Source organism: Balaenoptera physalus, assembly GCF_965194825.1.
Source record: "Balaenoptera physalus genome assembly, chromosome: 16".
Lineage (NCBI taxonomy): Eukaryota > Metazoa > Chordata > Mammalia > Artiodactyla > Balaenopteridae > Balaenoptera > Balaenoptera physalus.
In genome coordinates this window covers 76,162,985-76,188,937 of record NC_138898.1, presented here as the reverse complement: position 1 = coordinate 76,188,937, position 25,953 = coordinate 76,162,985, and the positions used below count along the sequence as shown (strand labels likewise).

The window sequence follows — 25,953 nt, the reverse complement described above, 5'->3', positions numbered from 1 at the left end:
AGGATATAGATATATGTATGTATGTTCATGTATAAGGATTATATAGATAAGGATATATAGACAGAGAGAGATATCCAATATCACATGTAGACATCCAAGAGATAGATAGATAGATGTTTATACAATTCTTACACGTATACATACACCCATATATCTATATCCTTTTATGTATCTATATCTAAATACAGAGAGAGACATCTGGAAGATTACGCTATAGACTGATCATTATATTTGCCCCTAGGGAGAGAAGCTAAGGAACTGGAGATTGGGGTGGAAAGGAGATTTTTTTCCCCCCTGTATATTCTTTTGTATCATTTATATTTTTAATCATGTACAAGTATTATTTTCAGATAAAGAGAGATGATCACATGAAAGGGCCTGGAACATGGTAGGTGCTTTAAAGATATTTGTGGATGTCCAGTGAACCTTGTTCATTTAACTAAGATGTCCCAAATGTATTTAAATTTTTTCTTTAAAAACAAAAACGAACCACAGCAGAATGTGGTATGTGGTATCACATGAAGTTTTGACAATGCTTATTGGATTGTCGGTACATAGGTGTTCATTAAAATAGTGTTTATTCTTGTCTCTATGTTTGAAATATTTCACGATAAAAAAATTTAAGAAGCCTGCTGGGTAGTGACAGGAGGGGGATACGAGAAGGGGGTTTGGGTGGGGTTCTGGTCATGTTCTGTTTCTTGATGTGGGCATACAGATGTGCTCACTTCGTGGAAACTCATCAAGCTGTACACTTATGATCTGTCACTCATCTGAATCTATGTTACAGTTCAATAAAAATTTTACTAAAAAAGCCCCCTCCCTGTTAAATCGAAAAATTTCATAATGACTTAGTTAAGGATTAGTGAAAAATGAACAGTTTGGATATGATTTTTCCTTTGCAAATGATCAGGGTCTTGGGAGTAACTAGAAACCACTCTAAAATCAGTAGCTTTACTTTAGTCTGAATTTGCATTTCTTCATCTTCAGTGACAATGATCTTCAAATCACTCAACCTCCTTTACCCTTTACTCAAGCTCCCTTGGCCATTTCAGTGCATTCCCTTTCTGTTTTGGGAGGTAAAGAGGTTGACTTCAGCATCAGGTGGATCTGTGGGGAGAGAGGGAGGAAGAGAGGAAAGGAGAGAGAAAGAGAGACAGAGAGGAAAAGGGGGGAAAGTGGAAGGAGAACAGGGGTGACAGGCCAGGATGTGTGGAAAGGCCCTGCCACATTCTAACCCCAATATACCAGCTGTTGAACTTGCCCTGAACTTTCCTGTCTCTAGGATTTTGTTCAGACTGTTTCCTCTACCTAAAGTGGCCTCCTTCTTTCCCCATGATCTGCTAAGTCCCAGTTTTCTTTCAGGGGAGCATTGTACTCCCCAGTGCTAAACAGTACCAGACATGCAGCAAGTGCTGAACGAATGAAACCACCTTAAAAAATGTAAAACAGTCGCATAAGCATTTGTGGAATAGTGAATGAATACTAGCTAATATTTATTATATGCTTATGTTGTGCAAGGCATTGTCCTAAATGCTTCACATATACTAAGCCACTTAATTCTCATAACACCCTATGAAGTAGGTCCTATTATGGTCCTAACCTGGGGAAACTGAATCACAGAGAGGTTAGGAAATCTGCCTAGGTTCACACACTAGTAAGTGATGGAGCTGGGATTCAAATACAAAGTCCGATCCGAAGTTTGCTCTAAGCCTGGCTCCAAAACCTTGCAGCTCATCAGCATCGCGTGGGCGCTTTAAGAAAGTAAACTGGCCCTGAAATTCTGATTCCACAGGTGAGGTGTGTGCTTGGTTGGCTGGCTGTGAGCAACAACACCCGAGGGCAAAGCGCGGTCGGATCCAGGAATGTCGAGACCGCCTCCTCGCGGCCAAGTTTACTGCAGTCCTGACCCTGCCCCCTGCGAGGCGCGAGGGCCACTGGGAGTTGTAGTCTCACAGTATAGTTCGTCGACGTCTCCCGGAAGTGACGCAAAGGTCCCGCCTTCTCCTCGCCGCGTTTCAGCTGCTTCGGCTAAGTAGTGTGATTCGGGAGGTTGTCAGGTACGTACTTCTTGGGCCTCGTGCTTTGGGGAGGAGGGCCCGGGTTGGGGTACGTGCGGAGACGGTGAGGATGGGGGTCAGGAGGTGGCGGCCCGGGCCCTTTCTCGTGGCCCGTGACTTTCGGGCTCTACCGTAGGTCTGGCCGTGCCCGCCGCAGCCGCTCAGCGCCGTCGCCATGTCGCGGTTTTTTACCACCGGTTCGGACAGCGAGTCCGAGTCGTCCCTGTCCGGGGAGGAGCTCGTCACCAAACCTGTCGGGGGTAACTACGGCAAACAGTGAGTGAGGGCCTGAGCCATGGGGACCACTCATGGGGGTGAGGGGTTCGGCAGGCTGTGGAAGGCCGCGTATATGGGAGGGGAATGGAAATGGCGGTGAGAGCGGGTTCTAAGGATGTTGAGAGTTTAAGGGACCGGAGCAGTGTTGGAGGGACAACCGTAACGCTAAGGGTGCTGTGAATTGTGGGAATCCACCCACCCGGCAAAGGATAGAGTCACAGAGAAGAGGTTTCCCACTGGCTGGGTGTGTTGCATCAGCAAGAAACCCCCAATACTCGCTTGATACCTGGGAGTTCCTTGATGTGGCTCTGAGGTTCTTAAACATCTATTAGTATTTTCCTGTTGTTTATTTCCATTTAAATACTCTTCTCCCATCTCTGTAAATTAAAATTCTTTTCTCCCTTTGGAACGTTGGAATGTTGTTTTTCAAACTTTGGTCATACACATGCCACTTTCATTATTTTTGCCACATACTTGTACTTAAGAATATATATACATACCACTTCAAAGTCTTGTTTCAGCATAAAACTCATTTTTAAAGGTGAAAAATACAATCTGTGTATACCCACATGAATATGATTTCATATCTGTGCCACAAGTGGAAAATCAACATCACTTGCTATAAAATAGGAAATAATTGGAAAAGTTAATAAGATGGAAAGAAAAGAGATATTGTTGCCAGCTGAATGCTGTCTGTGGTCTGGTTTTTAATTATTAAGTAAAAATAACTAGTAATGGAGGTGTCAAAGCCGTTGAGACTCTTTCCTTGCCCTTGGCCTGTCACACTCTAGGAAATATTGCTTTCTAGGACCTAGTTCAGGTACCACCTTTTTCATTCATTCTAGGTAAAGTACCTCTTTTGTCAACTTCTTTTAGTAATTCTTAGTGATTTGTGTCTTCACATAATTAATTTCTTGACACAGTAAGTAAGCACTGTCGTTTGTTTATGTTTGAGAGGCTGGAGACGGTCATTTTTTAAATGTGTGACAACATTTGATAAAAGGCTTTACTTGAAGTAAGCTCAAAAGATTGAGTTCTATATGATGCGGCTGTGAAGAGGAAGAATAAAACAAGATGAGTGTGGTAGGAATGGGCTACCTGCCCCATCTGAGAAGAAAAAGAGAGATCATTTGGAAAGACTGGAGCTAGGAATAGAGGTTAATGGTCTCTTTTCCTTCCAAATAGGCCATTGTTGCTGAGTGAGGATGAAGAAGATACCAAGAGAGTTGTCCGAAGCGCCAAGGATAAGAGGTGAGGCCATGGGGAGGCGGGATGATGGGGAGTTTCTGGAGCAGTGGTGGATTTTCTGGTTGGTGATGGTGGGCATGTGCAATGTGGTATTGGGCTCTCAAACCAGGTTTGAGGAACTGACCAACCTTATCCGGACCATCCGTAATGCCATGAAGATTCGGGATGTAACCAAGTGCCTGGAAGAGTTTGAGCTCCTGGGAAAAGCATATGGGAAGGCTAAGAGCATCGTGGACAAGGAAGGTGTCCCTCGGTTCTATATCCGAATCCTGGCTGACCTGGAGGACTACCTTAATGAGGTGTGATTCCTGTGGGAGCAGGGGGATCTAGAAGGGGATTGTGGACCTGGAGCTTTCTCCTGACCCACACCCAGGGATCATGTCTTCTCTGAGTTGTTTGGCAGATATTCAGTATTTCCCAGAACATAAGAAATAGGGGGATGAAGCAAGGAGCTTCATTTATGCTAAGAATTTTAATCGTATATATTTTTATATTACCTCTTATTTGTGGTTTTGTACTTTTGATACATAAATGAAGCATTGGTAAACAATAAGTTAACAGATATAGTTATTAAGTAGTATAGATGTTTATAGATAGCAAAACTCAAAAGTTGTGAAGCCTGAAGTTTAGGGAATACTACTTAATCTCAGATCCCTGTTCTCCCTTTCTTCCCTATTCTTTCCTTCAGCTATGGGAAGATAAGGAAGGGAAGAAGAAGATGAACAAGAATAATGCCAAGGCCCTGAGCACCCTGCGCCAGAAGATCCGAAAATACAACCGAGATTTTGAGTCCCATATTACAAATTACAAGCAGGTGAGGCTGCTAGAGGGAGACTCTCTGAACTTTGGGGACAGTGACCTCATGACTGAGACAAAAAAGTATTTGCAAATGGGAGGTGTGTGACTGGAGAAGGAATCATGAGAAAGCTCTGTGCGGTGGAGGAGATGGGATGGGGTAGTGGTTGGCAGGCATCCTTAATTATTCTCTCCTTTCCTTCTGTCAAGAACCCTGAGCAGTCTGCAGATGAAGATGCTGAGAAGAATGAGGAGGATTCAGAAGGTGAGTGAGGAAAACCCTTAACTGCAGATGGTTAGGAGGTCTAAAATTAAGGGTTTCCTTGGCTTGTTTTCTTGGTTGTCATTCAGCTCTTCACCATTCTAACTCTTTTTTTTCTCTCCCCTTTCCCACCAGGCTCTTCAGATGAGGATGAGGATGATGAAGGAGTCAGTGCTGCAGCTTTCCTAAAGAAGAAATCAGAAGCTCCTTCTGGGGAGAGTCGGAAGTTCCTCAAAAAGATGGAGGTAAGAGCCAGGGTTACACTGAGGGGTGGTTTGTCTGTTGTGGACCATTCTTGGGTCTCTGGGGAGAAGAAAAGACTCACAGAGCCCTAGGGTTGGGAGGGGTGGGGTTTAGCAGAATCTGGTCTGGGGACAGGTTTCCTCTTCGATTAGAGCACTGAGTGACTTGGAATCTGGAGAACTAGATTGCGGGCCCAGCTCTGCCCCAGGGTAGCTTTGTGTCCCTGGAGCAAGTTACCACTTCTCTCTGGGTCTTGGTGGTCCAGTCCAGCTCTTAATATCCTGATTCAACCACTCTTCTTCTGCTCCTGAGAGTCTCTGAAACATGTGTCAGCAGGGAGAGCAGAGACACCAGTCAGTCTTCCCATCTTGTTTCTTCTGATCATCTTTTTTTTCTCTAAGGATGAAGATGAGGACTCAGAAGATTCAGAAGATGATGAAGATTGGGACACAGGTTCCACATCTTCTGATTCAGATTCAGAGGAGGAAGAAGGGAAACAGACAGTGCTGGCATCAAGATTCCTTAAAAAGTAAGAAAAGTAGTGGTACTTTGGGCCACAGTGGGAGGGGTAGGAAGCCTTTAATCATCTTGAAAGTTGTTGCTCCTGTGGAGTCCTTTTATTTATTTATTTATTTTTTCCATTTCAGTTTTAATTTTTATTTGTCTTTTATTTTTTATTTTGACATTAAAAGGTTTTTTTATTGAAGTATAGTTGCTGTATAATATTATATAAGTTATGGGTGTACAGTATAGTGATCCATAATTTTTTTAACTTATTTTTTATTTTATTTTATTTATTTGGCTGTGTCGGGTCTTAGTTGTGGCACGTGGGATCTTCTTTGCAGCATGCGGGATCTTTTGTTGCGGTGCACAGGCTCTTCATTGAGGCGTGGGCTTCTCTCTAGTTGTGGCTTGCAGGCTCAGTAGTTGCGGCACGCGGGCTTAGTTGCCCCACAGCATGTGGGATCTTAGTTCCCCGACCAGGGGTTGAACCCACGTCCCCTGCATTGGAAGGTGGATTCTTAACCACTGGACCACCAGGGAAGTCCCTAGTGATCCATAATTTTTAAAAGTTATACGCCATTTATAGATTAGTTCCCGGTGTTGTACAGTATATCCTTGTAGCTTATTTTATACCTAGTGATTTGTACCTCTTAATCCCCTACTCCTATATTGCTCCTCCTCCCATGGAGTCCTTTTAGGTTGTAGAGGCCAACAGAGGGATCTCAGAGTCAAGTATGTTAGTTGGCTAAGGTCATAAAGCTAATGTGTCCTGCAGATGAGATTTGAAGGTTCCACTGTCCAAATATTTAACCATGACATTACTTGCTGCATGTGGACTGAGTGTTTATCTCTCTTTGATGCTGATTAGCTGTGTGATATTGGGTAAGCTACTTAACCTTTCCAGTCTTCAGTTTTATCTTTTGTAAAATGGAGTGGTACTTGACCCTGTCTCAAGGATACCTGCAAAAATATAGGGAGGTGATACGCCTGGCTCAGCCTGGGACTGGCATGTGGTGTGCCCTCAGTGACAGTAGCGTCTCTTCTCACTCTTCTGAGAACCTAGCATATAGCATATAGACTGCAGCAAGCCTTCCTGAACTTTACTAGTATCGTCATGGTATGGGGGAGGATTCTGATTTGGATTCTGGTCACAGCCCTTACTACTTTAGTATCTGTCAACTTGGGTGAGTTACTTAACCTTCTTAGGTCCTGGTTTCCTCCTTTGAAGTCAAGGTGACACCTATCCCTGTGTATTCTACAGAAGTTGAGTATCAAGCTCAGTGATAACTGGCAGAAATACTGATGCTCTAAGGGTTGCTTTCCTGCTTTCAAAAGTTGGGGTTATGCAGCTTCAGGAGTTAGTGAGTTCCCTCACACTAGAGGGGTCAGACACAGCCATTTTATTGAGAAGCATTTTTCATTGTGTGCTCCAGGGAACACTGGTCAAATGCAGGGGGAGTATTGTGTATCTGATGTCTTTTTACTCACAACACTTCTGACACCATATGTGTTTTTTTCTCATACCAGCTAGTTTTCCAACTCTCTGGACACCGACTGGGTGTTCAACACTAATTCAGTTCTGACACTACCCAAAGTTAGCATAGACCCCGTGAGACTGCCACCACCTTAGAGGCCAGTTGTAAGTTCCCAAGTGTGGCTCCCGTACTTCTGACCAACCGGCTCTAAATTCACAGAGTTCCTACAGTCCCCTCCTCAGATTCGATAATTTGCTAGATCGACCCACAGAACTCAGGAAAGCTCTTTACTTACTATTACCAGCGTATTATAAAGGATACAACTCAGGAACCGCCAAATGGAAGAGATGCATAGGGCAGGGTATGGGAGGAGGGGCATGGAGCTTCAGTGTCCTCTCTGAGTTCATCATCCTCCTCGCATTTCAGTGGTTCATCAACCAGGAAGCTCTCCAAATTATCATTTAAGGATTTTTATGGAGGCTTCATTACATAGCCTTGATTGGTTAAATCGTTGGCCGTTGATGCTGGGCTCCATTTCCAGTTCCTCTTATCCTCCCTGCTGGTCAGAGGGTGGAGCTATAAGTTCCACCCCTCTAATCATGCTTTGGTCTTTTTGGCAACCAGCCCCCATCCTGAAAGCTTTCTGGAGGCCTGTCAAGGCCTCATTAGAATGAAAGATGCTCCTATTGCTCAGGAAATTCCAAGGGATTTAGGAGCTCTGTGTCGGGAACTGAGGACAAAGACCACATAAATATTTCTTTTTTTTTTAATTTTTATTTATTTTTTTTTTTTAAAGGGCAGTTTAATATGGATACATGGGAGCCATTCTTTTTTTTTTTTTTTAAGTATTTGTTTATTTATTTATTTATGGCTGTGTTGGGTCTTCGTTTCTGTGCGAGGGCTTTCTCTAGTTGTGGCAAGCGGGGGCCACTCTTCATCGCGGTGCGCGGGCCTCTTACTGTCGCGGCCTCTCTTGTTGCGGAGCACAGGCTCCAGAAGCGCAGGCTCAGTAATTGTGGCTCACGGGCCCAGTTGCTCCGCGGCATGTGGGATCTTCCCAGACAAGGGCTCGAACCCGTGTCCCCTGCATTATTATTGGCAGGCAGATTCTCAACCACTGCGCCACCAGGGAAGCCCCCACATAAATATTTCTTATTATGCCACAGTATCATATTCCCTTCTTGGAGAGTTTACAACCATATATCAGTTAAGCAAAATTGATCTGTTTAACTTTGTTTCATTAGCTATCTCTTAAATTTGCTTTACTGTGAAACTCATGTTTTAAGCCTACTGACATCCTATAGAAATAGCAACCTTATTATTGGTTCATATCTTTTATATTTCCTTTGTGTTTTTGTCTTTTCAATAATTGTGTATTGAAGTCTCCATTATTTGGACCAGTGTGTGTAGTGTGCACTGCACATGTGCATTGCACAAAGGCTCCTGTCTGAGGGAACAAGTGGGGACTAAGGTTAAACTTAGGACATCATGAGAATAGAAAACTACAGACCAATATCTTTTATGAATTTAGGTTCAAAAATCCTCAGCAAAAACCAGTCCAGCAACATACAAAAAGGCTTTTACATCATGACCAAGTGCAATTTATCCTAATAATGCAAAGTTAGTGTAACGCACGACAGTCAATTAACGTAATACACCATATAAATAGGATAAAGGATAAAAACCATATAGTCATCTCAGTAGACACAGAGAAAGCATTTGAGAATAATCCTAACACTCCCTCATGATAAAAGCACTCAACAAAGTAGGACTAGAAGGGGGCTTCCTCTGCTTGATAATAGGGCATCTTTGAGAACACACATACAGTTGACCCTTGAACAACATTGGTTTGAACTGCACAGGTCCACTTATACACAGACTTTTTCAATAAATGTGTGCTGTAGTACCACACGGTCCATGGTTGGTTGAATCTTCAGTTGCAGAGGACCAACTGTAGAGTCACATGCACATTTTTGATGGGGGATTGCCACCCCATCCCCATGTCGTACCCCACATCGATCATGGGTCAACTGTATATCTTCTCCTGTCCTTTTATTTTGCACTTTACCATGGTTTATGTTTAGAGATGTCTCTTACAAACACAGCTCGGCTTTTTTTCGTTTTCATCTCATGATCATTGCTATTTTTTTTTCTGTTTTCAATTGTGCCACTCATAAAATTTACCATTAATCATTTTTTAAGTGTCCAATTCAGTGTCATTGAGTTCATTCACTCGGTTGTGCAACCACCACCACTGTCTCCAAAACTTGATCTCTGCTTTTTAATCTCTGCAGGTTAATTTACATTTATTGTGATTATAAATGTATTTTGTCTTGTTCTTGCTCTCTTATTAATGTGCTTTTTATTTATCCTCTTCCTATTTTTAACTTCCTTTTTTTTAACATAAATTTATTTATTTATTTTTGCATTGGGTCTTCGTTGCTGCGCGTGGGCTGTCTCTAGTAGTAGCAAGCGGGGGCTGTTCGTTGCAGTGCATGGGCTCTCATTGCGGTGGCTTCTCTTTTTTTTAATTTAATTAATTTTTATTTTTTTATACAGCAGGTTCTTATTAGTTATCTATTTTATACGTATTACTGTATATATTGTCAATTCCAATCTCCCATGTTGGTGTCTCTTGTTTTGGAGCATGGGCTCTAGGCACACGGGCTTCAGTAGTTGTGGCTCGTGGGCTCTAGAGCGCAGGCTCAGTAGTTGTGGCCCACGGGCTTAGTTGCTGCACGGCACATGGGATCTTCCTGGACCAGGGCTCAAACCCGTGTCCTTTGCATTGGTAGGTGTATTCTTAACCAGGGTGCCACCAAGGAAGCCCACCACACATATTTAAAGTTAGCAATTTGATAAGTTGTGACATGTTTATACTCATGAAACCATCACTGCAATCAGAGTAAATAAAATCCATCACTCCTAAAAATTGCTTTATGCCCCTTTGTAAACCTTCTCTCCTGCCCCACTTCTCTTTGCCCTTTCTGTGGTCAACTGCTGATTTGTTTTCTATCACTAGATAGGTTGGCATTTTTTAGAGTTTTATATAAATGGATTCATAACAGTATGTAATTTGGTTGGGAGCGATTTGGCTTTCAGAATTATTTTTCAGAATAATTATTTTAAGATTAATCCTATCTTTATCATTTTTACTTTAGAGGTTACCCTTGATATATTTTTTTAACCTGTGAAATTTTACTTTGTGTACCTAACCCACCTGATTCCCCACCACCCCCCCGCCAAAAAAAATCTGAAATTAGATTTAGTTAAAGTGTCAAGTGTCAGAGGTTGGGTTAACCATGGGATCCTCAAAGGCCTTATTGACATTAAGAGTTTGTGGCTTTGTAGTGTCAAAGAATAACTCAGAGACACTATTTTACTTGTATAACAAGGTAGACCAACTTTTAAGATCGATTTCTAACCAAGACAAAAAAGAATTTGATAAGAGAAAGAGGAATAAGGAGAGAGGGAGAAACCGCAGACGGTGGTGAGAATGTTGAATTTTGTTTGCACATTTGTGTGTGTGTAAACTCATTAGCTATCTAAGCCAGCCAAGGTTAGTTTCAGTTGTTAATAGATTATTTAGAAACATGACAGGCTGTCCCTATAATGTCTGCCAGCATCCTTTTTCAACATCTCCGTATTAAACCAGTCTATACCCTTCCTCTCATCAGAATTTCTCAGCTTTCATCTTTTGGTCAAAACAAGCACGTAAAGGAACACATTTAATCTCAAGAGCTTCAGTTTCTTTGATGTGGGATAATAAGGTTGTCTAGCAACATTAAAGCACCTGGATATTAGATAGTGGGTTTGGGCAGAAAATACGAGGATAGTCACAGATACAATAAAAGAAACATTTAGGACCTTTATTTAATTTTCTAATCAGGCTAAGCCTATCTAGGAGAATGTCTTTAAGAATCACTTTAGTGAACTTTTAATCAAGTGGCTTTTTTCTTAATTGATTTGTTTTTTCCAAAGTATTTATCCAGGTTCAGTAAGATGTTATTTATTGCACATCTTTATTTATTAGCCTTGACTGACCAGTATTTGAGATCAGTTTTATTTAGGGTTAATTCTTTTTTTTTTTTTTTTTTAATTTTTAGCCGAGCCTCGTGGCTTATGGAATCTTAGTTCCCTGACCAGGGATTAAACCCACGCCCTCAGCAGTGAAAGCTTAGAGTCCTAACCACTGGACTGTCAGGGAATTCCCTATTTAAGGTTAATTCTTAGCTAAGGAATTTGTTAGTTTGGGGCTGAAATGTTTAAATTATTTGTTATTTTGGACCATACAAGAGGTAAATTACAGATCACATGTTCGTGTTTCTGAATTGGTAGTTGGGGTAGGAATTCTTAAGTACAAACTGATGAAATCTAGTATCTTGGACCCCTTCTCATAAGTTACCATGTTGGAGTCTTAATCAAATGTGAATATTGGTTTGCAACTTTGGGAGCTCCCTGGTAAAATCTGAAACTATCCCTATGCACAGAGGACAAGGAGAGACCGAAGAAAGAGGCAGACCACTCCAGATTGGTAGGTGGCAGGTGTAATAAGCAAGGGAACTTAAATACAAGGTTTATCTTTGGTGGCCTCAGGATGAGTAGATCTCTGCATCTGTCTTCCAGAATCTTAAGAGTTTATATAGAGGCTATAATAGAGCTCAGTCACATATTCAGATCAGATGGTCTCAACACATTGCTCTCAAGGCTGCATCCTTGAAGTGGCTCCTAAGGTGAGAACCGTGAGCAGAACGTACATTCCAAGGACAGGGGAGGGAGTAAGGAGCCTCCAGTACCCTGGGTCCAGCTCTTGGGTCAGCCCATGGTCACATCCTCTCAATGACCTCTTCCAATAGTGAGCAACCAAGATTTTTACTGCGAAACTTCGATAATGATGAACTGATTCAAAAGAAGTTAAAAGAGGAGGAATACACAGAATACATTTGTTGTCTCAATTTAGGAATCCTAATCTGAAGGGTTTTGGAGGAAGTTGTCTACATCTGATATGGTTGCCCTGTGGAATCTCGCCGAGATGCTGTCTGCTTCTAAGAGCTACCTGCTTCTGGAGGCCTTTTTTAAAGTGCACCTCAGGATAGATCTCTGGTGGGACTGGATCTCCAAGTTGTTAGGATCCTAAGGAAGAGTGTATGTCTAGAGGCTCTAGATCATAGTTGTGGTTAAGAGGGTGTGGAATGGTCCTTTTCAGTGTAGTTTTAGGACTAACTTCTATTGGTGTCTCTTAATGTCTTCAGTTTGTTAGCTGTGTATTTAGGTGGAGGTGTATCTGGTGATGTCCCTCTACCTGAGAGCATAAATGTCAGTTTTCTGATCGATTCTTAACGATGTGAATATACCAAGGTATAATCTGTCATAGGGGAGAGATCAAGTCAAGTTTTAGGTCTTTCAGTTAGAATTTCATAGGGTGAGAGTTTGTGTTTTTGAGGTGTGAATCACAATATCCTGAGGGCTTCGAGTAAAACTTTAGGCCAAGGATAATTAAGTTCTTTTGAAGTTTAGCCGGCATTGATTTTTAAATAGCATGAGGTCCTGTGATCTCAGAGCTTTGGGGATGGATGATGCAGACCAAGCAGTTTCAGCTTAATGAACATACTTAGCGTATTTGCAAAGGATTTTAGCTATGAAATGGGTTTTTATCATTAGGGAGTATTGCATTAGTACAGGAGGAAAAACCATTAAGCTTTTATTGAGTTATGGCATAGGGAGTTCCCTGGTGGTCTAGTGGTTGGGATTCGGTGCTGTCACTGCCATGGCCCGGGTTCTGTCCCTGGTTGGAGAACTGAGATCCCACAAGCACCCCACAAGCCACGTGGCATGGCCCAAAAAAAAAAAAAAAAGCCATAAATCTTTTGGCAAGGGCAAGTTTTAATCCAACTGGCAAATTTATAAGCTATTACTAAAGCATATTCAAACCTTTTAAGCAGTTAAAATGAAATTTATTTATAAATGTTTAAATGGTGTTTTAATTATAGATAACTTGAATGTCTGTTCAAGTCTTTCTGGAGAGACTTTTTCCTCAGTATCTTTATAAAGTTTGAAATAATTTGTCCCTGTCATTTGGTTTATATTTCATTATATAAGTATTAAAGTCTGGAAATGGTTTCAGACATCAAATAGCTTAAGTCCACTTTGAGGTAGCCAGTGATCTTTTTCTCTTTTGTTGGGGACATTTTGTTGTATTGAACAGTTTTTTTTTTTTTTATTCAGAATTTATATTAATAATTTTCATAAAAGGGGAAAGAAAGGCAGGGAAAAGCAGCCAGTCTGGGAACTGCAAAAATTTTTTTGCACTTTTTTTTTTTCTAAGCACTGATTTTAAACTGATAAATCAGTTGGTGATTAAAAGATTAGTCTGGGGACTTCCCTGGTGGTGCAGTGGTTAAGAATCTCCCTGCCGATGCAGGGACACAGGTTCAAGCCCTGGTCCAGGAAGATCCCACATGCCGTGGAGCAACTAAGCCTGTGCACCACTACTACTGAGCCTGCGTTCTAGAGCCTGGAGCCACAACGCCTGGAGCCCGTGCTCCGCAACAAGAGAAGCCACCGCAGTGAGAAGATGGCGCACTGCAACAAAGAGTAGCCCCCACTAGCCGCAGCTAGAGAGGACCCGTGCACAACAACGAAGACCCAACGCAGCCATAACTAACTAAAGAACTAAATAAATAAATAGATTTATTTATTAAAAAAAAAAAAAAAGATGAGTCTGGACAGAGCAACTAGTACCAAAGAACAACTGTGTTGCATATGGATTCTTTGGAAAACCTTAGAGTTTAGTTGTGGAGCAACATGACAGGCTGTTTCTGTGTCTGTAGTGGCCTGGTTAGCACCTCTGTCTTATTAAACTAGACCGTACTCTTTCCTTCATACGAGGTGCTTAGTGTAATATGGTAACGGACCTTGGTAAGTGGTCTGGCAGATTCAAATGCTTAGTGGTCCTTGCTTTGGTTATGGTTAGTTATCCATAGGTCATTCTTGTAGAGTGTAACTTGGACCCAGGAAGAGAAAAAGAGGGATTTCGTGGGAGGAAGAAGCCTCAAGGTGGAGAGGGGGCTGATCCTTCATCTTCTCCTGTGTCTCTTGGCAGGGCCCCCACCACAGAGGAGGACAAGAAGGCAGCTGAGAAGAAACGGGAGGACAAAGCCAAGAAAAAGCACGATAGGAAATCCAAGCGCCTGGATGAGGAGGAGGAAGACAATGAAGGCGGGGAGTGGGAAAGGGTCCGGGGTGGAGTGCCCCTGGTTAAGGTGAGGATTTTAGAACGAAAAGGAATTGGGAAACAGTTTGGGAGAGCATACAGGTACCCTCCTGGTCGGATTCGGGAGAACAGTTAAGGCAAGAACAGGTTTCTGTCAGCCTGCACATAACTTGTGTGTTACCTAGGAGAAGCCAAAAATGTTTGCCAAGGGAACTGAGATCACCCACGCTGTTGTCATCAAGAAACTGAATGAGATCCTACAGGCACGAGGCAAGAAGGGAACTGATCGGTAAGATTCATGGGCCTGGGCTATGTCACTACAGGGTGAAAGCTCATTTTCTCTTAAGACACAGGGTGAAGGTTGTTGGGGAAATAGTGCTATTTTGGGAAGATCTTTGTGTGGTTACAGTAGAGAGAATGATGTACTTGGAATACACCAGTCTATTTTCTGCTGTTTACATTCTGTTTGACCTTAGATCAATCACTTAACCTTTGGGGGCTGTTTTCCCATTCGTAAAATGGGAATAATACTCATCTTCTTTAGTTATTCAGTGACTAAAGAGGATGGTAGATTGTTAGCATTATTGCTATTTCTGTTTGGAATTTATGAGGGAGAAGCAAGTATATAGATGGTGAGGCTAGGGGTGGATATTGGGAATGAGGCTGCTTTTCTTGTCTGAAGAGGGCATGCTGTATGACAGGATAAGACTTTTTTATTTGTTTCCTGTGCCTCACCCAATTCTGTACCCCTCCAGTGCAGCCCAGATTGAGCTGCTACAGCTGCTGGTTCAGATTGCCTCTGAAAACAACCTGGGAGAGGGTGTCACCGTCAAGATCAAGTTCAATATCATCGCCTCTCTTTATGACTACAACCCCAACCTGGCCACATACATGAAGGTGAGAACAATAATGAGCATCCCACGGCGGAGCTGGTGGGTCATGGGAAGGTGGCTAGTGACTCAAGACTCAAGGACTGTTGGAGCAGTCTTGGTGGTTGAAGGCCCCTGGATTTCTGGTGAAGGGCTCTTGGGAGGTATCTGCTTGTTCCACCTTCACAGCTCTGACTGCTGTCTGATCTCTTGGCAGCCTGAGATGTGGCAGAAGTGTCTGGACTGCATCAATGAGCTGATGGACATCCTGTTTGCAAACCCCAACATCTTTGTTGGAGAGAACATTCTGGAAGAGAGTGAGAACCTGCATAACGCTGACCAGGTAAAGAGGGCATTTGGCAGGCTATTTGGAAGTGTGTGTTGTCTGCTTTGGGAAGGCTTGTTGGAGACAGAAGGGTTGAAGTCCAGGACTGGAATCTGGGCTAATTTATTTCCTCCTTTGCCTTCTCTTCAGCCGCTGCGTGTCCGTGGCTGTATCCTAACTCTGGTGGAACGAATGGATGAAGAATTTACCAAGATAATGCAAAACACTGATCCTCACTCCCAAGGTGAGCCTGAGCAAGCATGGGCATCAGTGAGAGGAAAAGTGCAGGGATTAAAATGAAGGATTATAGTAAGTGAGAATGTTCGGAAAGCCAGCCCTTCCTCACCCCAGCATTCATACCACAGGGCCTCTTTAAGATACTGGACCCCACTCCCGTAGCTTCTGATTCAATAGGTCTGGGTGAGGCCTCACATTTTGCATTTCAGACATGTTTCTAAGTGATGCTGCTGTCTGCTACTTTGAGAACTGTTGGGGTATGATGGTCTCTGTCCACTTGGCTTGTTTAGCTTGTACGCCTTAAGCATTAGAATGGGGAAATGCAGGACATTTACACAGTAAAATGTGAGTGTCCACATGTGTCCACCAAGTCAAAGGTGTATTGATGAACAAGACAGCTTGGGGCCTTCATGCTCATGGAGCTTACATTTCGGTGCTGAAGCAAGGCAGTTCTACAAAAAAAATGAACGAGTCAGTTGTAGATAATGTAAAGTGTGAGTTAGAAATTCAGATCGGGACATGTGACAGAGGATGTCTGGAGTGGTGGCTGCTTTAGATAATGGTTGAAGAAGCATCTGTAGGTAGGGCCCATTTGAGGTGAGAGCCGAATGAGAGGAGGAGGAGTTAATCAGGGGAGGAATTAGCAGAACAGAGTGCCTGGGAAAGCCTGGGTGCCTGGCCAAGCTGAGGGTGGGTGCTTTCCCTGCCAGAGTACGTGGAGCACCTGAAGGACGAGGCACAGGTGTGCACCATCATTGAGCGTGTGCAGCGCTACCTGGAGGAGAAGGGCACCACTGACGAGATCTGTCGCGTCTACTTGAGGCGCATCCTCCACACCTACTACAAGTTTGATTACAAGGCCCATCAGCGGCAGCTTACCCCCCCTGAGGGCTCCTCAAAGGTAAGTGCTTGGCCACCATGTCAGAGGGGAGAGGGGTGTGTCCATCCGTTCTGCATGTCTGTCAGGACTTCATGGCAGATCTTCTATTCCCTGGGGACTGTCTGTGGTGGAGCAGAGGGACGAGGATGAGGCTGGATGGAGTCTCGTCTTTGGTTGCTGAAGGTTGAGCCAGTTAGAACCATTGTGCTTGCCGCATCTCCTCCTCCAGCAATATCTCCCCCCACCCCCTACCCCTCCAGTCAGAGCAAGACCAGGCCGAAAATGAGGGCGAGGACTCAGCTGTGCTGATGGAGAGACTGTGCAAGTACATCTATGCCAAAGACCGCACAGACCGAATCCGCACATGCGCCATCCTCTGCCATATCTACCATCATGCTCTGCACTCCCGCTGGTACCAGGCCCGTGACCTCATGCTCATGAGCCACCTACAAGACAACATTCAGCACGCGGACCCGCCAGTACAGGTAGGATGGGAAGGAGGCGTTCTGGCCCTGGTGGCAAAGGGAAGACCAGGCCAGGCCCCCGTCCTCTCTGTTCAGGCAAAGTGTCTCAGGCAGATTAGCCACCTGTCTGGCTAATGCAGATACAGGGAGACACTTGGTCCTTCCCGAGTGCTAGCTTTCTTTGATTCTCCTACATATTAACATAGAGTCCTCTGGAATAGGATTGGGGTTCAACTAATATTTATTATAACTACTATGTGTCTGGTTTGGAACAAACATTAGGAGATCATCTTACTTAAAAAGATGAAAAAGCATTTAAGCAGTTAAACTGAGAAGGACAGGGACCCAAATACAGTGTGACGTGTGAAACATAAAATTTTGTGTGTGGCAGCATTGTGAGGACATTTTCATGTAGGAGTATTACAGCTGTGTCTAGGTATAGATCCTATAAATGTGTGTTTAGAACAATTGTGAGGGATTTATGTATAAAACATTTGGTGAGCCTGTCTGGTGGTGCTTTTTGAATAGCACTCCTATTTTTTATTCCATTGTATGAATTTATCACAGGTTCTTGAATTTCCTCTTGATAGATACCTGATCAACCAGTTTGGGGTATTATAAATGAAGCTCTTGTGATATATGTATAAGTTTGTGTGGATGTATGGTTTCTCTTGGGTAAATACTTAAGAGTGGAATTGCTGCATCATAGTGTAGGTGTATGTCCAGTTTTATAAGAAGCTCAAAAGTGAGACTTCCCTGGTGGTACAGTGGTTAAGAATCTGCCTGCCAATGCAGGGGACACGGGTTCGAGCCCTGGTCCGGGAAGATCCCACATGCCGCAGAGCAACTAAGCCCACAACTACTGAGCCTGCACTCTAGAGCCTGCAAGCCACAGCTACTGAGCCCCCCGCTCAGTACGAGTACTCTACTCAACGAAGAGTAGCCCCCGCTCACTGCAACTAGAGAAAGCTCGCGCACATCAGTGAAGACCCAAGGCAGCCAAAAGTAAATAAATAAATTTATAAAAAAAAAAAAAAAGAATGAAACTCAGAAATGGTTGTACCATTTTTCTTTTTTTTTTTTAATTAATTAATTAATTTATTTATATTTATTTTTGGCTGTGTTGGGTCTTCGTTTCTGTGCGAGGGCTTTCTCCAGTTGCGGCAAGTGGGGGCCACTCTTAATTGCGGTGCGTGGGCCTCTCACCGTCGCGGCCTCTCCCGTTGGGGAGCACAGGCTCCAGACGCGCAGGCTCAGTAGTTGTGGCTCACGGGCTTAGTCGCTCCGCGGCATGTGGGATCTTCCCAGACCAGGGCTCGAACCCGTGTCCCCTGCATTGGCAGGCAGATTCTTAACCACTGCGCCACCAGGGAAGCCGGGTTGTACCATTTTTCACTTCTACCTTGTCAATATTTAGTGTTGTTGGTCTTCTTAATTTTGGCCATCATGGTTGTTGTCTAATGGTATCTCAATGTGGTGTTAGTTTGTATTTCCCTGATAACTGTTGAAATTGACTACTTTTTAAATGTTTATTGTCCCTTTATATATCTTCCTTTGTGAGATGTCTGGTCAACTTTTGCCCCCCCGCTTTTTTTGAAGATTGGATTATTCATCTTTTTATTATTGAGTTGTAGGAAATCTTTATATATCCTGGATACCAGTCCTTTATCATATAAATGTTTACCAAATATTTTTTTCCAGTCTGTGGTTTGCCTATTCATTTTCTTAACCGTGTGTTTTGATGTATATTCTAATATATCAGTTTTATCTCTTTTGGTTATTTTCTGGGTCCTATCTAAAGAAACTTTTTCCTACTTGCAATTCATAAGGATAATCTTTTCTTATTTTTAGTTTTTGGAAGTTCTTGTGGTTTTAGCTTTCACATTTAGGTCTCTGTTGTCTGCATATGGTGTGAAGTCAGGGTCAGAGACGTTCTTTCCCCATTATATTGCTTTGGTGCCTTTGTGGAAAACCACATGAAAAACCAACCACATGACCCTATAAATGTGTTTCTGGGCTCTCTATTCTATTCCATTCATTCATCTTTTTGTCTTTCCTTATGCCAGTTCCACACTGTCTCGATGGCTGTGCCTTTAGAGTTAAGCCTTTTTTTTTTTTTTTTAATTAATTAATTAATTTATGGCTGCATTGGGTCTTCGTTGCTTCGCCCAGGCTTTCTCTAGTTGCAGTGAGCAGGGGTTGCTCTTGGTTGCAGTGCGTGGGCTTCTCATTGCAGTGGCTTCTCTTGTTGCGCAGCATGGGCTCTAGGCGTGCAGGCTTCAGTACTTGTGGTACTCGGGCTCAGTAGTTGTGGCTTGCAGGCTCTAGAGCGCAGGCTCAGTAGTTGTAGCGCACGGGCTTAGTTGCTCCACGGCATGTGGGATCTTCCCGGACCAGGGCTCGAACCCGTGTCTCCTGCATTGGCAGGCGGATTCTTAACCACTGCACCACAAGGGAAGTCCCTAGAGTAAGTTTTGAAGTCAGGTAGTATGACTCCTCCAACTTTGTTGTTTTTTGAGAATAGTTGGAATGTTCTGTGACATTTGCATTTCCACATAAATTTCAAAGTCAGCTTGTCAATTTGTGCAAAAATGCCTGCTGGGATTATATTGAATCTGTAAATCAATTTTGGGAGAACTGACACCTTAACAACTTTGAACCTTTTGATCTTACGTGTTATTCTTCATTTAATTTCTTCAGCTTCTCTCTGCAGAGGTAATACACATCTTTTAAAAAATTATTCCTGAGAATTATACGATTTTTGATGCTATCGTAAATGCAATTTTTTAATTTAATTTAATTTTATTTTATTTTTTATTTTGTCCACACGGTTTGCGGGATCTCAGTTCCTCAACCAAGGATTGAACCTGGGCCACCGCAGAGAAAGCACTGAATCCTAACCACTAGACCACCAGGGAACTCCTGTTAATTTCATTTTTAAATTGTTAACTACCAGTATCTAAAAATAGAGTTAATTTTTTTACATTGGCCTTGGATCCTGCCATCTTGCTAAATTCAGTTTTAGTCTGGCCTTCTGTCCTCTGTATTTGTGGATTCAACCAACTGCAGATTGAAGATATTTGGGGGGAGGGGGAGGGATTCCAGAAAGTTCCCCAAAAAAACAAAATTTGCCTTGTTTGGTAACTATTTACATAGCACTTACATTGTATTAGGTGTTACAAGTAATCTACAGATGATTTAAATTACATGGGAGGATGTACCGTAAGTTATATTCAAATACTATGCCATTTCATATAAGAGACTTGAGCATCTGCAGATTTTGGTATCCTTGGAGGGTCCAGGAACCAATCCCCCATGGATACTGAGGGACAGCTGTATTGGGTCTAGTGTTTTACAGATTACTTAAGTTTTTTTTACTGAATTAATCATGTCATCTGCACATAGGGACAGTTTTATTACTATACCAATCTCTGAGACTTTTCTTTCTTTTTTATTTCTTTTTTGCCATAGTGTAATGACTCAAATCGCTAATACTTAGTGCTGAATAGAAGTGAGAGCAGACATCTTGCCTCCTTCCCAGTATCAGCAGGGAAGCGGTGAACATTTCACCATTAAGAAGAATGTTACCTATTTTTATAGATAATATTTTTGTAGATAGACTTTCTCAGATTGATGGAGTTCTCTTCTGATCCTAGTTGGCTGGGAATTTTTGTCCTTAATAGGTGTTGAATTTTGTCAAAATCTTTTTCTGCATCTATTGAAATAATGCACAGTTATTTCTCCATTATTCTGTTCATATGGTGAATAACCTTGATTTTAGATTTTTATACCAGACTTTCATTCCTGTGATATATCCTACTTGGTCATGGTATATTATCTCTTCTATGTATTGCTGGATTTTGCTTGCTGGTATGTTTTTAAGGCTTTTTGTATCTAAGTTCATGACCGATATTGACCTCTATATTTTTGTTGTCAGTAAAGACTTGGTCTTTCCCCCCCACCAAAATCCGTACTACCTACAATCTTCCCTATCTTAATTATTGATAAGTCCATCTTTTCAGTTGCCTAGGCCCAGAAGCCTTGAATTCATCTTTGATTCTTGTTTTTCTCTCACATTTGATTCCCCACCCATTTGTGTTGAAAATCCCTATCTGACCACTTATTATAACTTCCACTGCTACCCTCTGGTCTAAGCCACCATCAGGCTCCCGGTCTGTCTCTCTGCTTCTCCCCTTATATCCCTTCAGGCTGTTCTTTCTTTTTCTTTTTCTTTTTTTTTTTTTTAATGTTTATTCCTTTTACTTTTTTAATTAATTTATTTTTGGCTGCATTGGGTCTTCATTGCTGCGCACGGGCTTTCTCTAGTTGCGGCGAGTGGGGGCTGCTCTTCATTGCGGTGCGCGGGCTTCTCATTGTGGTGGCTCCTCTTTGTTACGGAGCACGGGCTCTAGGGCACACGGGCTTCAGTAGTTGCGGCACGTGGGCTTAGTTGCTCCGCGGCATGTGGGATCTTCCCGGACCAGGGCTCAAACCCATGTCCCCTGCTTTGGCAGGCAGATCCTTTTTTTTTTTTTTTTAATTTTAAATATACTTATTTATTTTTGGCTGCATTGGGTCTTTGTTGCTGTGCGTGGGCTTTCTCTTGTTGCGGTGTGCGGGCTTCTCCTTGCGGTGGCTTCTCTTGTTGCAGAGCATGGGCTCTAGGCGCGCGGGCTTCAGTAGCTGTGGCGTGTGGGCTCAGTAGTTGTGGCACACAAGCTTAGTTGCTCCACAGCATGTGGAATCTTCCCGGACCAGGGATCGAACCCATGTCCTCTGCATTGGCAGGCGGATTCTTAACCAGTGTACCACCAGGGAAGCCCCTTCAGGCTGTTCTTAATGCAGCAGCCAGAGTAACCCTGTTAATAAAGTCAAATTATGTCACTTATTTGCTCAAAAGCTTCCTGTGGTTTCCCATCTTAAAATCTTTAACACGGCTTACAACGCCCTGTGCTTGCCCAGACTCCAGTTTCTGATCACATCTTTTACCAGCTCTAGCCATATCGCATTCCTTGTCCTTGAATACGTCTGGCATAGGGCCTTTTCACTTGCTTTTCATGTTTCCTAGAATATTCTTCTTCCTCCAGAGATCTGTATGACTTGCTCTTTCTTTTTCTATTAGGTCTTTGTTTTTAAACATCCCCTTCAAAATGAGGCCTTCCCTAGTTATACTACATAAAATTGTGAGTTCCCACCACTACTGCCACCACTCAGACTCCCTTCTTAACTCCCTCGTCTGCTTTATTTTTCTCCTTAGCTTGAGTCACCACCTGCATATTATGCTTATTTTGTCCTCCATACCCCTGTCCCTAGAGTGTAAGCTCCATGGAAGGGGAGGAACTGGTCTATTTTGTTCTCTGTCCTAACCCTGTGAAAGACTTGCCTTGTGGCTATCACCTCTGAGTGCATTGCCCTTCGCTCTTAGATCCTGTACAACCGCACCATGGTGCAGCTGGGCATCTGTGCCTTCCGCCAAGGCCTGACCAAGGATGCTCACAATGCCCTGCTGGACATCCAGTCAAGTGGCCGGGCCAAGGAGCTTCTGGGCCAGGGTCTGCTGCTGCGCAGCCTGCAAGAGCGCAACCAGGAGCAGGAGAAGGTGGAGCGGCGCCGGCAGGTGCCCTTCCACCTGCACATAAATCTGGAGCTGCTGGAGTGTGTTTACCTGGTGTCGGCCATGCTCCTGGAGATCCCCTACATGGCCGCCCATGAGAGTGACGCCCGCCGGCGCATGATCAGCAAGCAGTTCCATCACCAGCTGCGGGTGGGCGAGCGACAGCCCTTGCTGGGTGAGTGGGGGGCTCTGTAGTGCAGCAGACTTTGTTCGTTTGTTCCTTGATTACTTGTAATCAAAGGATTAAGAGAAGATGAAGGGAGTAAACTTTCCCACAAGATGATTCCCTTTGATTTAATGGCATTTCCATGTATGGCATAAAAGCATCATTTTTACTAAGTAGTCTTCATGGTCTCTTACCATAGGACACGTTGTCTTAGCTTACAAATTAAGCTCCCTGCTTCCTATCATTCTCCCCTTCAGTCTGTATTTGTCAGTAGTATCTTTCTACCAAGTGTGGGATGTTATACACCCCCAGCACCTTCAGAAGTTCTTCATTGCCTGTAGAATGAAGTCCAGCCTCCTTAGTCACTAAGTTAAAGTCTCCATGACCTGATTCCAACAATATTTTTAATTTAGTATAAACTTACGTACTACTTTTTTCTGCCTGGCACTAAGTGTTTTATAAATAATAATAATTCATTTATTCTTCATTAGTCATAGCCCTATGAAGATACTATTATGACCCCCCTTTTTCCTGATTAAGAAACTGAGGCACAAAAGTTAAGTGACTTTACCCAGGGTTAACACAGCTGGTATGTGTCTCTCTGACCTTTTCGTCTTTTTCCCTTTCATCCATATTATTTTTTAGCTAACTAACTAGACCCTCGGCGTTCAAGAATCTAACATTGGCTTCTTTGAGCACTTTTAGAGATCTGATCATTAAATCCAGAGGTTGAGTGAGTTGTGATTTCACTGGGAAAGGAATTTGAATTGTGCCCTTCCTGTAAGGCTGGTGCATGGAAGGACTTGGCAAGTGAGCCAAGCTTACTGCCCACAGCCACGTCCCTCTACAGATTTGTCCTCTGCTGGTTGTGTGTATGGTCATATTAAGAGCAGGTGCACTTTAGGCACATTTTGTCTGCGCTGTGTAGTGGTGCTTTACTTTGTTTTGTTTTCATTGGAAAATTGCCAGTGAAAATCTGTATGTCCAGCATCATCTCTTAGGGCTTCTTGGTTCACATTCCCCGCCTCTCTACTACTGTCTGCAGTGGATGTTAGACATTTTTTTTAGGTCAGTGAACCTTGTAAGAATCTGATAAAAGCTGTGGACCCTTTCCTAGGAAAATGTGCATAAGGGTACACACAGCAATTTGTCAGCATTTTCAAGGAACTCACCAATCCCCTGAGGCACATCATAGACTAAGTCTAAATGTAAATACAGTTATTCTGATATTAAGTGACTATTACAGTTACATGGCTACTTAATGGAGAGCTGGGAGAGTCTCAGTCCAGTTGTTTGCTCTCCTAGCCTGGGTTCCTCCTTAAATAGTGCTTGTGGGGGAAGGAGCCCTCATCCCAAGTTTCCCTAGGCCCTCCCTCATTCCCAACCTTTCAGGTCCCCCCGAGTCAATGAGGGAACATGTGGTCGCTGCCTCCAAGGCCATGAAGATGGGTGACTGGAAGACCTGCCACAGTTTTATCATCAACGAGAAGATGAATGGCAAAGTGTGGGACCTTTTCCCGGAGGCTGACAAAGTCCGATCCATGCTGGTTAGGTGAGCAGAGAACAAGACCCTAGTGGGTGGGGAAGAAAAGACTTGGTCTCCTTCACTGAATATCTCCCCCTTTTCTCCCTTCTCCCCACAGGAAGATCCAGGAAGAGTCACTGCGGACCTACCTCTTCACCTACAGCAGTGTCTATGACTCCATCAGGTAGGATGGGCCCTGAGGAGGCACAGGAGCCCCAGCTTTGTGGTCAAGGGTCCTAATTGCTCCCTGCTCTTGGCCTTTTTTCTGACCAGCATGGAGACACTGTCTGACATGTTTGAACTGGACCTGCCCACTGTGCACTCCATCATCAGCAAGATGATCATTAACGAGGAGTTGATGGTAAGGACCATCAACATGGGCACATGGGCAGGTGGAGTCATGGAGAGATTGGAGTGCAGGAGACTGATCTGTCCCTTCCTCCGCCTCACTTCTGTCAGGCCTCCCTGGACCAGCCGACACAGACAGTGGTGATGCACCGCACTGAGCCCACTGCCCAGCAGAACCTGGCCCTGCAGCTGGCTGAGAAGCTGGGCAGCCTGGTGGAAAACAATGAGCGGGTGTTTGACCACAAGCAGGGTACCTATGGTGGCTACTTCCGAGGTGAGTGCTTCCATCCCCTCTGTGCTCCCAGGGTCCTGGCCCCCTTACTGCCTCTCCCTTGGCATTCACCTCCTCCCCTCCCCATCTCTCTCCTGCAGACCAGAAGGATGGCTACCGCAAAAATGAGGGCTACATGCGCCGGGGTGGCTACCGCCAGCAGCAGTCTCAGACGGCCTACTGATTGCTTGACTTCAGTTCCCAGTGCCCTAAACCATTCAACGTTTAGGTCCAGCCACACCCCAGTCATTAAAGGTCTATTTAGAGTTGCTGCAGTTCTGCCTGTCTGTGTGTCGCCAGAGGTGTGTTGGACACATTTATTTGCTAATCATATTTCTAAGCTTCTATCCCATGACAGGCACAAGGCTCAGGATGCAGGGATGACTTGCACGTATCCCTGACTTCAAAGAGCTTGCTGCTTTTTGACATTTGACCGGAAAATTGTAATAACATGTGATAAGTTGTAACGGGTGTTTTTTTAAAAGGTGGTGGGTATATTGAATAGGATGTGATTATGGGGCATAAATGTCAGGGAAAGCATAGTGGAGGCAGTGGTGATGGACGTTGCAAGTGGATGGGTGGTGGTTCACCAGGCAGGGAAAAGGGAGAGTTAGTCTAGACCCGTGTGAAGTGTAGTCCTCAGACCAGTGTGGATGCACAGTTAGCCTGTCCATGACAAAACAGGCACCATAATTAAGAGTAAGCACTGAGAAACTTTGCCATTGCTGTGATATCTAAGCATGTGATCGATTTTCTGATTTGTGTGTATAGTGTTTTTGAAAGTATATACCCACAATAGGCTGGAAATTTTTTTAATGGCCCTTCACCACATTTGAAAAGCATGGTGTAGGCAAAGGAAAAAGAGCACTTAAACAGGATGAGAGGAACAAAAGAATAGTGTGGTTGGTATAAAGTGTTTGTGGAGTATGTGCAGGAGATCAACTAGAGGCTTAATCTGGGGGCCACCTCATGAAGGCTAAATGCTTTGGACTTGTGGAAACAAAATAGAATGGATCCATTTTTAAGAAGGGTAATGGAGCAGTACTGTGGAGTATAGAGTTGGAGGCAGAGAGCCTACCAGAGTAAAAAGCATCTAAAGCCAGGGTGGGGCTTCCCTGGTGGCACAGTGGTTGGGAATCCACCTGCCAATGCAGGGGACACGGGTTCGAGCCCTGGTCCGG

The 25,953-nt window shown here is 43.6% G+C and overlaps 1 protein-coding gene across 1 annotated transcript; it reads left to right on the top strand.

The window, feature by feature from the left end:
- Positions 1 to 1,958: 1,958 nt before the first annotated feature.
- Positions 1,959 to 25,043, top strand: LOC309644960 (eukaryotic translation initiation factor 3 subunit C). The gene is made up of 21 exons (XM_082429351.1): positions 1,959 to 2,057; positions 2,194 to 2,333; positions 3,519 to 3,584; positions 3,691 to 3,880; positions 4,270 to 4,395; positions 4,587 to 4,641; positions 4,774 to 4,883; positions 5,283 to 5,410; positions 13,963 to 14,122; positions 14,259 to 14,362; positions 14,829 to 14,970; positions 15,160 to 15,285; positions 15,418 to 15,511; positions 16,215 to 16,405; positions 16,645 to 16,869; positions 22,274 to 22,637; positions 24,021 to 24,180; positions 24,272 to 24,337; positions 24,427 to 24,514; positions 24,613 to 24,775; positions 24,874 to 25,043. Exons 2-21 carry the CDS (start codon positions 2,233 to 2,235, stop codon positions 24,954 to 24,956), a joined length of 2,742 nt encoding a protein of 913 aa, XP_082285477.1. The 5' UTR covers positions 1,959 to 2,057; positions 2,194 to 2,232; the 3' UTR covers positions 24,957 to 25,043.
- Positions 25,044 to 25,953: the final 910 nt, after the last annotated feature.